The sequence below is a fragment of the Schistocerca cancellata genome, chromosome 5 (assembly GCF_023864275.1).
Source record: "Schistocerca cancellata isolate TAMUIC-IGC-003103 chromosome 5, iqSchCanc2.1, whole genome shotgun sequence".
NCBI classification, from domain to species: domain Eukaryota; kingdom Metazoa; phylum Arthropoda; class Insecta; order Orthoptera; family Acrididae; genus Schistocerca; species Schistocerca cancellata.
This window is the reverse complement of record NC_064630.1, coordinates 614086396-614101058: the sequence shown is the minus strand read 5'-3', so window position 1 is coordinate 614101058 and position 14663 is coordinate 614086396. Positions and strand designations below refer to the sequence as shown.

Here is a 14663-nt window from a genome sequence, read left to right as displayed (position 1 = left end):
TTTTTCCTTTCATTTAGATGTAACCCTTTCCTCCCTCTTAACCGACAAATTAACTTCGGTGACGATTGCTTTTCCCAAATTTCCATTAGGTACAAGCGTTTTAATTTTTCACTGTCATTAAGGTCGATAAGTGAAGGGGAGGTTACAAGTGAACCTTCCTCTTCTCCGAACATCTCATCTTCAGAAACGCGAGGCTTTCTAGTTGCAATTATCTTAGCCACAGACCTAATCTGGAATGAGAGCCGTTCCTAATATGGGGGTAATTATTATCCGCCAATTGGTAATTATCATCCGCAAAGTAGTTATAAAATTTTATTGCAGTCAAACAGGAAACTTACAAGAACATCATCTTTCGACATAGTCTCCTTGCGTTTCAACGAACTTGATCCATTGTTGTACAAGCTTCCTGATTCCCTCATGAAAAAAGGTTGTCGTTGAGCTGCGAGCCAGGAATGCACCGTTTCTTTCACTGCTTCGTCAGAGACAAATCGACGGCCCCTTAATGCCTGTTTGAGTGGACCAAACAAATGAAAGTCAGAAGCATCAAGATCTGGCCTATATGGAGGATGATCCAGTACTTCATATTTGAGTTTCTGGAGCGTTTCAGCAATGTGGGCAACAGTATGTGGACGGGCATTGTCGTGCAACAACACAACACCTTTTGACAGCAATCCTCGGCGTTTGTTTCGAATTGCAGGCTTTCGCCTGGCGGTAAGCATCTCACTGTAACGTACACTGCTTATTTTTGTGCCCCTTTCCCCATAATGTTCCAGTACTGGACCTTGTGCGTCCCAAAAGGCCGTAAGCATCAGTTTTCCTGCGGACCGTTGGGTCTTGAACATCTTCTTCCACGGCGAATTTGGATGTTTCCATTCCATACTCAGCCGTTTGCTCTCCATGTTTCGTCACTAGTAATGATCCTGTCTAAGAAGTCGTCTCCTTCTTTATCATATCGATCCAAATGTTTTTTTGCAGATGTCCAAGCGTGTTTGTTTATGCAACTGTGTGAGCTGTTTTGGGACCCATTTTGCATAAACTTTATGAAACCCAAGTCACTTGTGGATGATTTGCAGGCAGAACCGTGACTAATTTTCAGATGACGTGCCACTTCTTCAATAGTTAATCGTGTGTCTAAGACAATCATTTCACGTGAACGCTCAATGGTTTCCTCATTTGTGGCGGTAAACGGTCGTCCGGCTCCTTCATCGTGCGTAACACTTGTGAAAACCATTTCGGAATTTTTCAATCCATTCATAGACACTCAGTTGTGGGAAAAAACTGTTCCCGTACTGTACCGAGAGTCTTCGACGAATTTCGGCCTTCCGACGACAAAAAACCGACCACTGAACGTTTCTCTTCCTTGGTGCATATAGACAGCGGAGCAGCCATGATTAACAGCACGGCAGCGATAATGAACCTAGCAACTTGAAAATTGAAAAGATATAACAACAAATAAATAAAGCATGCGTGATCAAAGTAAAACGACGGTACAACCAAATACACAAAAATATAACTAAATTGCGGATACTATTTGATTTACCCTCGTACTTCAGAGGTTTCTGGTCTCATTTCTTGATGAAAGAGCAAGCTGTGGCGCCGATAATCACTCCCATGACTTGAATGTAATGCAGGAACCTTTCATATGTCCTTAAAAATGACGTACGTCCTATTGTTAGTAATCTGTACGACTTTTATACTAGAAAATACGTGATTTAGGCGTAAGTCCAAATTAATGAACTCAGTGTTTCACGCTCCAAGTCATCTCTCCGTCAAAGTGTCGTCAGTCAGATGTCTGTGCACATCACAATAGCTTCAATAACTTCACTGATCAGTAGTGGTTTACGATCATAAGTGTCCATTTTCCTGTTTATGTCAGTTTCCTTCCGTTTATAACTTTCAGAACAGTAATCGTGCTGCGGTTTGTCATTCATTGGACTTCTGTGATAAGCTATCGCCATGACTGGATTTTTCATCTAACTTTTGTCGAAAGCTTGTAGTTGAGACATCAGGGGCGCTAGTACATCATTTATATCGATATATTTTTCGATGTAGAATGTTAGAACAGCTATACGGGGAAAGATATATCGATCGGAGTCGCAAACGGCCAAGTGCCGAGTACGTCTAGAATGGGCGTATGCTTGCTTCGATTCAAACGTGATTTTCAGTTATAAAAAATTATTTCCTGACAAAATACTTTTTATCACATATTATTAAGACAAAATAAGCATTAAAAACATTTTTTGGAACTTCGAGACCAAGATACCTCTTTAAATAAATAATACATATTGATGGAGCTAACCAGATATTGAATTTAATCACGGCATTTTCAATGTCAGTACTTAAAATTCTATAATAATGTAATGGTTGAGAGATCACTTGAGGCATAAATATCTCTCAAGTAGAATACTTTATATAACAAAACAAATAACTATATTTAATTTTTTCTGTGATATACGATATTTTATCATCATAAACTATTGACTTACACATATTTTATGATGTCTTGTATGTCGTCGCCCAGAGGGTCCCGGTTCAGTAAGAGCTCCGGAAATCTGTTCTTGAGTGTATAGTAGGCGTCCAACATCTTCTTACTTTTCTCGATGCTGCATTTGCAGCTGATGTACATACGTTCCAGGCGCCCATCGTCTGGCAAAATTATAAAATAAGGAATATTTGGCATGGTATAATATTACACGAATTATATATGACGGTAGTATCTGTTCCCGAAAGAACAGTTACCGTGGATGACCATGCAGCTTTGCTAGAAATCAAATGATAATTAAATGGACACCTTACCTGCAAACAGGCGTTGATGTAATTCTTTCGGGAACAGATACTACCGTCATATATAGTTAAAATATGGCTTCCCGGCCATTGACCTTCTTGTGCGAACGCACACGCTATGCCCGAACTCGTACGGGACTTGGTAGATTAATCTACCACGAGTAATGAGTATGATGGGCAAACATCTATTAGGCGCACTACGAATGTAGTGGTGTGTACATGTTGGGAATGTGGATCTCACGGGGAGCGTGCAAGGGATAAGTCCCTGGAGACGCACTATCGTCTGTGCCCGCGGTGGCTCAGATGGATAGAGCCTGTGCCATGTAAGCAGGAGATCCCGGGTTCGAGTCCCAGTTGGGGCACACATTTTCAACATGTCCTCAATGAAGTACATCAACGCCTATTTACAGCTAGGGTGTCCATTTAATTATTATTGTTAAGAAGAATGCAACAGCACTACCACCATTTAAAGGGAAAGCTAAGTTGGTATTCAGGGAGTTCAGTAAGTGGTCACCAAAATCTTGCTCGGATTGTTTCCTTGCAGAGAGTTATTTTCTCTATGTTTGCTTCTTGCAGTACGTATTCCGGATCCAGTCTTAAGCCTGTAAAAATTATGGATAGACTACTAGCGTAACTTTATTTGGTTTTCCTGTCTTTCAGATAATCAAGAGAAGTCCATTTCATTTGTTTCAAGTGACAATTTCAGCAGGCTGTCATCAGAATTTGCTGGTTCCACTAAAGATTTTAGGGAGGTTTTCCTAGGCGTTTGCCGGAACCTGAAACCCTGTCCCAAAAACCCCACTCATAGCCAGTGAGGATATTTGGTTAAAAAGAACAGTATTCTATAACAACCCACCCAACCCTCATGAGAAGGAGGTAAAAGATGTCGAAACGGAATCGGACTTGAGGACTCTCATGTCATGTTCTGTATATATCTATTCACTCTAGCAGTTGTACCCATAAGAAGAATAATTGAAGTTCCAAAAATGTCACCTCAAAAAGATACAATACGTAAATAAATTTGTATGCACATGTTTGCAATCTTTGTACACGTTGAAATCCCTGCGCCATGGTACCATAGCGTGCCTCTAAAGAGCCATAATTACACTGACAGAAAAAATTACACTGATGGAAAACACATGCTGTAAATGTCGTGGGCGTTAGATACTTTTGAGACTCGACGTGTAAACTAGATATTAGTCAAGAACGCGTTTAAGGCAATAAAGACCTGTAGGGGGATGTTCGACGTGGAGGGAAACTGTCAGGATGCGCCGTATTAAAACTCGTCCGAGATTCCCAAGTGATTTATTACTTCCAGCTACAGTGCCCCCAATTCCCCTCTGTCTGCATCACCAGGTCCCACAATGCTGAGGACACCACTCAGTTGTCTACTAAACGGCTTGGCATGGAATGGCTGCCTCATCAACCTGTGCAATGCACTGCTGTGTGTCGGCCTTGTACCGCCGCGGAGTTGTGGCGACATCAGAATGTGGGGGCAGTCGATTCAGTGATCTTCATCCATGTCACCTCAGCGCCACCTGCTGGTAGCTGCATTGCGGGCCTTGGCGTCCTTCCTCACCAGAATGGCTAAGATCGCAGTCACAACAAGTGGCCACAATCCGGCATTCGAATCTGCAGCCATCACTTCGGGATGCCTCTGGCATGTGTTGGGAGCCAACAAGACTGCCCGTGGTAGCGAGTCGTGGTGTGGTCCGCTGCTGGCTGGCTGTGGACCCGCGTTAGCCTCAGAGGGTTGAACCAGCGACCCACCATGGACTGGAATGCTGGGGCCTCATCTGCTGCTGCGTGTAGCTGGTGGTGCGACATGCCCCACCATCCCAGAGAGCAGCCACATTTGAATGCATTGCTAGTGAACCAGCGCCTATTTATGATTGGCTGTGTGCCTCTGTTTTACTAACGCATCACTCCAAGTCATGTACTCGTAACACCTGTGTTGTGCCAGTGGGCCCCTTTTTCCTGTAACTTGCACCATGAAAACTGCTGTGTTTAATCTTTTCAGTGGGTCTATGGCCCTGTGGCCTCCATTCTACTCCGCAACCACTGGTATCATAACTTACTGTAACTTGAGCACTCAGAAATATTGCACTGAAGCTAACCTGCTCCTATCTTAAACGGTGGTGCTGCTACATTATTCCCCCCTTGGGAAAGACCCGGTCCCTGGGCCGACCTCTAACTACTCTTCAACTTGTTTGGGTTGACACGTACTTCTGACACATTTACTACTGTTAGGAAACTTAGAAGTGGTCTAGTCCTCTTAAAACAAATGACCTGAGACAAAACGTAAACATTCCTTACTGGATGACCACTCCACTTAATGTTCGATCAACCTCTTACCGACCCATCTTATGCCCTCAGTATTCAATCACAGTGATTTGGATTACTGTCGGTTCCCTCGTGGAATTGGCTCTCTGCCTGATCAGAATGAAAGAAACACACAATATAATTAAGGCTGTGATGGCACTTGGCACAGAGGTGCTCAAAACGATCGTTACATATTGTTGCCTTTCCCTATATCGAGCGATATCCTGCACAAGCTGTTCAGCTGATATGCGCCCCTCTTGCTCTGAAATGAACTGGTTTACGGGTCTCAACTGACTGACTCCAGAGTTTGATTTAACAAGGTCGGATTCTGCCTTTGTAAAAACTCTAAAGTTGCTTCTGGGCAGTACAGCCATGACTGTGTAACATTCAATTGCGTGATTCCCTAAATTGACGCTAGCAGATAGAAGATTGGTCCTATTATGTTACATGCAGCTCCACTGATTAAAATTCCGCTCCCCTCAAGCCCTATACGTTTCGTTTCTGCAAATGCTCATTGCTCAAAACAACTTGCTACTGCTATTAATTTTCGCAGGTGGAGAGGTTCCAATGCATCCCGACACATTGCAAGCTCAATTTTGGCTCCATGATGTCCCTTGGAGAGTCCATTTCTTCCCTCCTGTCTAAAAGTAACTACACTGTGCATGTGTCCAGACTGGTGCTTATCACCCTGACTGGACATACTGTTACCTTCCCACTATGGCAGCTACATAATTACTCACTTGTCATCTCGGCATACTGGCTGTTAACTGCCAAGATCAGCAACACCTCCTCAGTTTTTATTTCTACAAACTTGCTCAACGCTCCTCTTTTCTGTGACATGAGGACAAGGATCACCATTGCCCTTCTTCCCTCTTCAATACTCGAAAATATATACAACATACGAAAATACAATGCCTAATTAATCGACGCAAACCCAATGATACATAACAAGAAAACAAAGAACTACAAATAATCTACTACTTTCTGGATCGCAAAGTATATGGTACATCATGCTGTACTCTATCTTCTTGGTTTTCTCTGCACTGAATGCCTCTATTCACGCTCTTTCTCCCTTTTTCCTTCCTCTGACAAACCTGGAATCACATCTGGAAAACCCTTAAATGGCCATAACCGCCCAATGTGTACTATCGTTGTTCTAGTTGGCAGCTTCAGCATAACATTAACGGGGGATGTGGTTTCAACAACTTGGTATGGCCCTTGATACCTCGTGACAAACTTCTTCGTGTTCCTTTTTGGTGTATATTGGCGGATAGAATTACCCATTGCCCTACTCTCTACTACGGTAGACTTCCTTTCCATTTCATTGCGTCTTCCTGCCTTTCCAAAGCCTTCGTATTCGCCTTTTGTACCTGTTTCCAAACATCATGAATCGTCCTCACGAATGTACATACAGATTCACTGGTCCTTCATTTCTGTACATTCACTAAATCAAATTGTGACAGCATTTTTCACCCGTACACGACCTCATATGGAGACAAATCGGTATTGGTATCGATTTTACATTGAATGCACATCAGTATGCTTCAAATACTCATCCCACTGATGGTGATGAGAATCCACATAGAAACACAGCATATTCCCGATTGTTCTTTGTGCCCATTCTGTCCTTCGATTAGTCTGTCGATGCTACACACTCGTCCTCAACTTCTTGATGTTCCACAACTTACACAGCTCCTTCATTAAATCTGACATGAAGCTGGTCCCTTGGTCAGTAATAATTTTCTCCAGTGCACAGATTCGCAAAATCCAATTGTTTATTAATACTTGAATGACCACTACTGCCTGTTGATTTGGCATAGCCACCGTCTCCACATACCTCGAAAAATGGTCTATTATTGTCAGAACAAATCGTTTCCCCAATTGTGTTCGACTGAAAGGTCCTAAGGTATCACTTCCCAACATAGAAAAGGGACATGTCTCTTCCAGCAATCATTGTAGCTGTATCTGTTTCTGACTCAAATCTGCTGTCTGTGCACATGGTATACAATTCTTGACATACTGATCCACATCTGCTTTCCTGCCTCTCCACCAATACCTCTCCGCCACTCTCCTATTAATGGCTCTACACTCGCCATGACCAGTTAACTCATGTTCATGTGCTTCTTTTAAAACCTCATCTCTGCCAGCACTATTACCCTTGGCCCTAACTTCGTTTCCCAGCATAGAAGACCATCATACATATTAAATTGTGGTTTTATCTGATACAATTTAAAATCGTTGTCAGTGTCCAGTAATTCCTGCCATATTGCTAGGTCATAACCTATGACTTCTACTTTCGCCATCTTTCTACTCACAAGGGAACATCCCCATCGCACCCCCCTCAGATTTAGTTATAAGTTGGCACAATCGAGAAAACAGGAAGAAGTTGTGTGGAACTATGAAAAAATAAGCAAAATATACAAACTGGGTCGTCCATGCGTAAGATAGGCAATATTAAGGGCAATGTAAGGTGAGGAGCGCCATGGTCCCGTGGTTAGCGTGAACAGCTGCAGAATGAGAGGTCCTTGGTTCAAATCTGCCCTCCACTGAAAATTTTGCTTTCTTTATTTTCGCAAAGTTATGATCTGTCCGTTCGTTCATTGACGTCTCTGTTCACTGTAATAAGTTTAGTGTCTGTGTTTTGCGACCGCACTGCAAAACCGTGTGATTAGTTGATGAAAGGACGTGCCTCTCCAATGGGAACCGAAAACATTTGATCGCACGGTCATAGGTCAACCGATTCCTCCACAGGAAAACACGTCTGATATTTTGTATACGATACTGGTGACAGCATGTGCGTCACATGACAGGAATATGTTGTCAACCCACCTAACTAGTACACTTGGCGAATGCGTGAAAAGTTTCTTCTACCTTGCCCAATTTAGGTTTTCTTGTGGATGTAATAATCACTCCAAAAAAGTGATGAAAACATATGAGTTTTTCACATAAACTGAAAATAAAAAGTTAAAATTTTCGGTCGAGAGAGATTTGAACCAAGGACCTCTCATTCCGCAGCTGTTCACGCTAACCACGGGACCACAGAGCTCCTCACCTCACATTGCCCTTAATATTGCCTATCTTACGCATGGACGACCCAGTTCGTATATTTTGCTTATTTTTTCATAGTTCCACACAACTTCTTCCTGTTTTCTCGATCGATCTGTGTTCAGTTGTTCAAGGCCTAGCCACTGTGCCAACTTATAACTAAATCTGAGGGGGGTGCGATGGGGATGTTCCCTTGTCAGTGAATCCGCATTACTGTGCTTCTTCCCAGGCATGTGCACCACCTCGTAGTCAAATTCACTAGCCTTACAGCCCTCCTAGCGAGTCTAGTGGACGTATCCTTCAACCTCAACAATCACTTCTACACAGGATGATCTGTCACTACCAAAAATCTTCTCCCATACAAATAATATTTAAAATATGTGATTTCACATATCATCTCCCTCGTTGTTGTTGAGTAATTTCTCTCTCCTACATTCAGCTGCCTGGACACATAGGCTACAGGATGTTCTTTCCCATCAATTTCCTGACTAAGAACATACCCTAATGCTTGATTCGATGCATCGCATGCCAAAATAAATTCATTTTCAAAATCTGAAAACACAAGAACCAGAATTCATGATAACACCTCTTTCAGTTTGTCAAACACTTTCTGACACTCTTATGTCCACTCATATTTCACAACCTTCCGTAACAATCGCGTCAATGGCTACGCCAAATCTGCAAAACTCTTTACCAACTTTCAATAGAAACTGCAAATTCTGATGAATGATTGCACTTCCTTAACTGTTTTCCGTTCCCAAAAATCCCTTACAGCCTGTACCAACCTCAGATCTGATCGCATTCCAACCTTACTGGTAATATGACCTAAATGTTTTACTTCTTCCAATGCAAAATGACACTTATCTAGACTCAACGTCAAATGAGCTGCTCTTAACCTCATGAAGACCTCCCTTAACTGCTGTCTATGCTGATCCATGCTTCTTTAAAACACTATAATGGCATCCAAATAGACAAGACAAACCCTTCAACACACTGTCCAGCAACCTCTGAAACGTTGCCGGAGCGTTTTTCAAACCGAATCGCATCCTGATGGACTGGTAATGGCCTCCCACAGCAGAGAAAGCAGTTTTTGGAAGATCCTCTAGAGACACCTCTACCTGATGATAACAACTTATCAAATCCATCGTAGAAAATTACTGGCACAGTCCTAAGTGATCCAAAGTCTCCAATATGTTTGTTATGGGGTATGCATCCGTTACTGTCTTGTTGTTGTTGTTGTTGTTGTGGTCTTCAGTCCTGAGACTGGTTTGATGCAGCTCTCCATGCTACTCTATCCTGTGCAAGCTTCTTCATCTCCCAGTACCTACTGCAACCTACATCCTTCTGAATCTGCTTAGTGTATTCATCTCTTGGTCTCCCCCTATGATTTTTACCCTCCACGCTGCCCTCCACTACTAAATTGGTGATCCCTTGATGCCTCAGAACATGTCCCACCAACCGATCCCTTCTTCTGGTCAAGTTGTGCCACAAACTTCTCTTCTCCACAATCCTATTCAATACTTCCTCATTAGTTATGTGATTTACCCATCTAATCTTCAGCATTCTTCTGTAGCACTGTCTTATTATTGAGGTATTGGTAGTCACAAAGAACGTGAATTACTTTGTTCCATCCATAGATCTTTTAGGTACAATGACAATGCCCGCTCCCCAGCAACTATTACTATGCTCCATAATAATTTCCAAAAGATACTGGTCAATGAAATCCTACACAATCTGCTGAAGATACCTCGGTATTCTGTATGGTTTATGGTAAACAGGTGCTTTGTTCCCTGTTGGTATACTATGTTGAACTAATGGAGATGCTGGTAACAGCCCTCAGGGAACAAACAAATCTTATACTCCCACAACTCTTCCATGTGTTCTTTTTCTCCTCCTTTCAAATGCTTAACTTTGTTATGCAATGCAGTTCTATAGGCAGTTAGTGGTCGATCGCTACGCCTACCTCTCGAACACCAATCTCTGTCAACTGGTACATCCAAATTCGCTACTAAAACTCCTTTTCAGAAATTCACATCTACAGTGCTAAAATTATCCACGTTCATTGGGATTACTCTCTCGTCGTTTCCATCTTGTACGTGTACAATACTACGTTTCACAAAATAAAAAAACCTACCCAATCCCAAAATTCATTATCCTCCAGTGGTTCAATAACACACACCTTACCCACAGGTAGATTTGACTCTACACTTACCCAAAGCGACTTAACGGTGCCACTAGACTTGCACTCATGTGAATTAAGCCCTAAGGCCAATGTACTTGGCTCAATTGGTTTGTTCATTACGTTGAATTCCCCTCGCAACAGCTCTGCATTGATAACAGCTTCCCTTAGCAGAAATAACATTCCACCAAGTTCCAAAGTTCGTTGTCCAAAGTCAATTTTGTCATTATGTTGATGCAAGAAATGTACTCCTAAGATCATGTCGTAGCCCTCACTTACTCAGGGTACTACATCCATGCATGCATCAAATCGGACTTCCTCTATTGGACACTCAACTGCCACTGACTCCAAAGGTGTGACCTCCTTATCCTCCACTCCACGCAACCTACAACGTGGTGGGTCTAGCTTCCATCATCCCACTAAACTCTTAGTGACCACTGACACTTGCGCCCCTTTGTCCAACAAAATTTTAAACGTTTTAGTTCCTATAGATCCTACCACTGAAGATTCCACGTGTGCAAACGTATTTGTAACATTGAAATTAAACGGGAGCTCCCGTAGGTGGGTCTTGGGCCCCCTCTGCCATTTAACGATTGTCCAGCTCTACTAACTCCACTTCTCGACCCCCTACACTGCTGATTTCCACCCCTCTCTCACACACATAACATTTTATGCCTGCTGTAATCACTGTTTGTCTGTCACATACCCCCGTTGCCACGTGTATTTCCTCACATTGAATTGCCACCTGAATGGCCAAATACAAATCTTTTGCCGGCCGCGGTGGTCTAGCGGTTCTGGCGCTGCAGTCCGGAACCGCAGGACTGCTACGGTCGCAGGTTCGAATCCTGCCTCGGGCATGGGTGTGTGTGATGTCCTTAGGTTAGTTAGGTTTAAGTAGTTCTAAGTTCTAGGGGACTTATGACCTAAGATGTTGAGTCCCATAGTGCTCAGAGCCATTTGAACCATTTTGAACAAATCTTTTATAGTCCCTTCACGCACTTTCCGCGACATATACGCCAGTAACCCCTCAAAAATACATTAAGTGCCCTTTGCTTGGCCTCCTGCAACAGAACACCATTCGCTTCATCGCTCTGACTCAACTCATAAGTATACTCGTTAATTTCTCTCATTCTGTCCGCAAATTTCTCTACCGTCTCCCCCTGTCTCTTCGTCATGGTACTCAACCTCTCTCTAAAGTGCCGAGCGCTATTCTGTTTCTTGTACCTCTGTAAAAGCCTCTCCTTCAACTGCTTAAACTGTCCTGCCTTCCTTGAGGCCTCAGAACACGTTACATACGTCTTCGCTTCACCCGTTAATCTAATCTTGGCTACATGTAACAGGTGTTCATCAGACTAACCATTCATCACAGGTGAAGTTTCCAAATCCTCCACAAACGAACGCACATCCTCAGATGCCTTGCCAGAAAACGAAATAATCAAACTTGTGGCAGCTGGGTCAATCTCCTTCTGCACCACCCTAGGCAAAAACTACTGATCAGATGCGGTTTCCTAGGGCGCTGCAGTCATGGACTATGCCGCTGATCCCGGCGGAAGTTCGAGTCCTCCCTCGGGCACAGTTCTTAGGATAATTTAGGCTAAGTAGTGTGTAAGCTCAGGGACTGATGACCTTAGCAGTTAACTCCCATAAGTTTTCACACACATTTGAACATTTTTGAAGATGCGGTTTCCTGCTAACTTCTAGATGTTAATTCCCTTCTCAACTGCGTATTGTCCACTGTCAATGGTGCTACCTATTCCAACAAAATCCGTAGCACTTCTTGTTCCGACACACCTTGCATCCCTGACTCTGCCATTGTGTTGTTTTCATTCCCAGTTAGTCACAAAATAAAACATTTAAGGACAAGAATAAGCAGACTTCCTTCAGCTTAATATCATCATACACAGTATCATCATGAACCAATACAAAAGTAATTAAATGCCACGAAAAACAACATCTTACTGCCCCAAACACACGAACAGTTATAATGGCAAAAACATTATGCCTACGCAAAACATCTAAAATGGTCAGCAAGGAGCCATACTCTAAACACAAACAAAAAAAAAGAGAAAGAAATCGTCCAACACTCAAAAAGAAAAATTAGTCAATACTCATAACAATTTGGGACTGTAATGCAGGCAGTGGTCTCAAATGTCGTACTGTACAGACTATGCCCACTATTGTGACCCTAAATGTAGATTATAACGTTGGACGTGGATGGAAACTGTAAGGATGCGCCATATTAAAACTTGTCTGAGTTTCCAAAGTGCTTTATTATTTCCGGCTACAGTGCTCCCCATTCCTCTCGGTCTGCATCAGCAGGCCCCACAATGCTAAGGACACCACTTAGTTGTCTGTGAAATGGTTTGACATTGAATGGCTGCCTTAGCGACCTGTGCAATGCACTGTTGTGTGTCGGCCTTGTACAGCCACGGAGGTGTTGCGATGTCAGGATACGCTGGCAGTCAACTCAGTGGTCCTCGTCCCAGATGCCTCAGCGCCACCCAATGGGATCTGCAAGGTGGCCCGCTGCGTGCTTCCTCGCTGACGTGGCTAAGATCGCGGTGACTACAAGCACCGTCGATCCAGCGTCCGAATCAGTGGCCCTCGCCTCGGGATGCCTCCGGCATGTTTTGGGAGCCTACAAGACTGTCCAAGGTAGCGAGCCATGGCGTGGCTTGCCACTGCCTACCTGCGGACCCACGTTGGCCTCAAGGGGTCGAAACAGCGACCCGCCATGTGTTGGATCACTGATATCCCATCTTCTGTCACATTTGAATACCTTGTTAGTGAACCGGCGCCTATTTATGTGCGGCTGTGCGCCTCTGTTTTGCTACCACACTGCTCCGAGTCATGTACTCATAACACCTGGGTTGGGCCAGTGGGCCCCTTCTGCCTGTAACTTGCGCCATGCAAGCTGCTGCATTTACTCTTTTCAGCGTGTTGTAAGTAGGCTGTTTACGTTTTTATATTGGTAACGCCACGTAGCGCTCTGTATGAAAATCACTGGCTGTGCTGTGTGCAGTCTGTGGCTGGTTTGCATTGTTGTCTGCCATTGTAGTGTTGGGCAGTTGGCTGTTAACAGCGCGTAGCGTTGCGCAGTTGGAGGTGAGCCGCCAGCAGTGGTGGATGTGGGGAGAGAAATGGCGGAGTTCTGAAATTTGTAAGACTGGATGTCATGAACCGCTATGTATATTATGAATTTTCAACAATATTAAGGTAAATACATTGTTTGTTCTCTATCAAAATCTTTCATTTGCTAACTATGCCTATCAGTAGTTAGTGCCTTCAGTAGTTCAAAATAGTTCAAATGGCTCCGAGCACTATGGGACTTAACATCTATGGTCATCAGTCCCCTAGAACTTAGAACTACTTAAACCTAACTAACCTAAGGACAGCACACAACACCCAGTCATCACGACGCAGAGAAAATCCCTGACCCCGCCGGGAATCGAACCCGGGAACCCGGGCGTGGGAAGCGAGAACGCTACCGCACGACCACGAGCCTCGGACCCTTCAGTCGTTTGAATCTTTTATTTAGCTGGCAGTAGTGGCGCTCGCTGAATTGCAGTAGTTCGAGTAACGAAGATTTTTGTGAGGTAAGTGATTTGTGAAAGGTATAGGTTAATGTTAGTCAGGGCCATTCTTTGTAGCGATTACTGAAAGTCAGATTGCGTTGCGCTAAAAATATTGTGTGTCACTTTGGTGAATGTTTGAGTACGTTCAGTTTTGCTCAGCTGTTTGAAAAGCAAATAATGTAAGAGGTTTATCAGAACAGTAATTCATAATTTTTTCTAAGGGGACGTTTCAGTGTCTACGGCCCTGTGGCCTCCATTTTACTTCGCAACCGCTGGTCAGCGCAACTTACTGTCAACAGGCCTGCACCTGGCTGTAACTTGTGTGCTCAGAAATATCTCACCAAAGATAACGTTTTCCTGTCTTAAACAGTGATACCGCTACTACACCGTTATCAACACCTTACTGAGTTTCAACGAAGTCGAGTAATGGGGCTATGGAAAGCTTGGTGTTCCATCTGCGATACTGCAGAAGGACTTGACAAGAATGGAGCCACTGTAATGATTGCTAGCAGCGGTTGTCATATGAATATACGGTCGCAAAAAGACCAGGCTCTGGACACCCAATTGGCATTACAGAGAGGTAAGACAATGGTGCTGGGTTTATGACTTTATTGCAACAGCCATTTAAGCAGCAGGTAGCCCCAAAGTGACATAACGAACAGTTTCTAATCGGTTACTTCAAGGACAGTTCCGAGAGAGATGGTCTGTAACACACATTCCTCTCATCCCAAACCACCGCCATTTGCGACTTCAGTGGC

The 14663-nt window shown here is 43.6% G+C and overlaps 1 protein-coding gene across 5 annotated transcripts in view; it reads right to left on the bottom strand.

Moving 5' to 3' along the window:
• LOC126187641 (retinol-binding protein pinta-like) overlaps nt 1–14663 on the bottom strand; it is an 80190-nt gene that overhangs the window by 46611 nt on the left and 18916 nt on the right. For all 5 annotated transcript variants that reach the window (XM_049928840.1, XM_049928839.1, XM_049928842.1 and 2 more), the window contains one exon: nt 2487–2646. In XM_049928840.1, coding sequence (XP_049784797.1) covers nt 2487–2646 — 160 coding nt within the window. The remainder of the gene's footprint in view (nt 1–2486; nt 2647–14663) is intronic.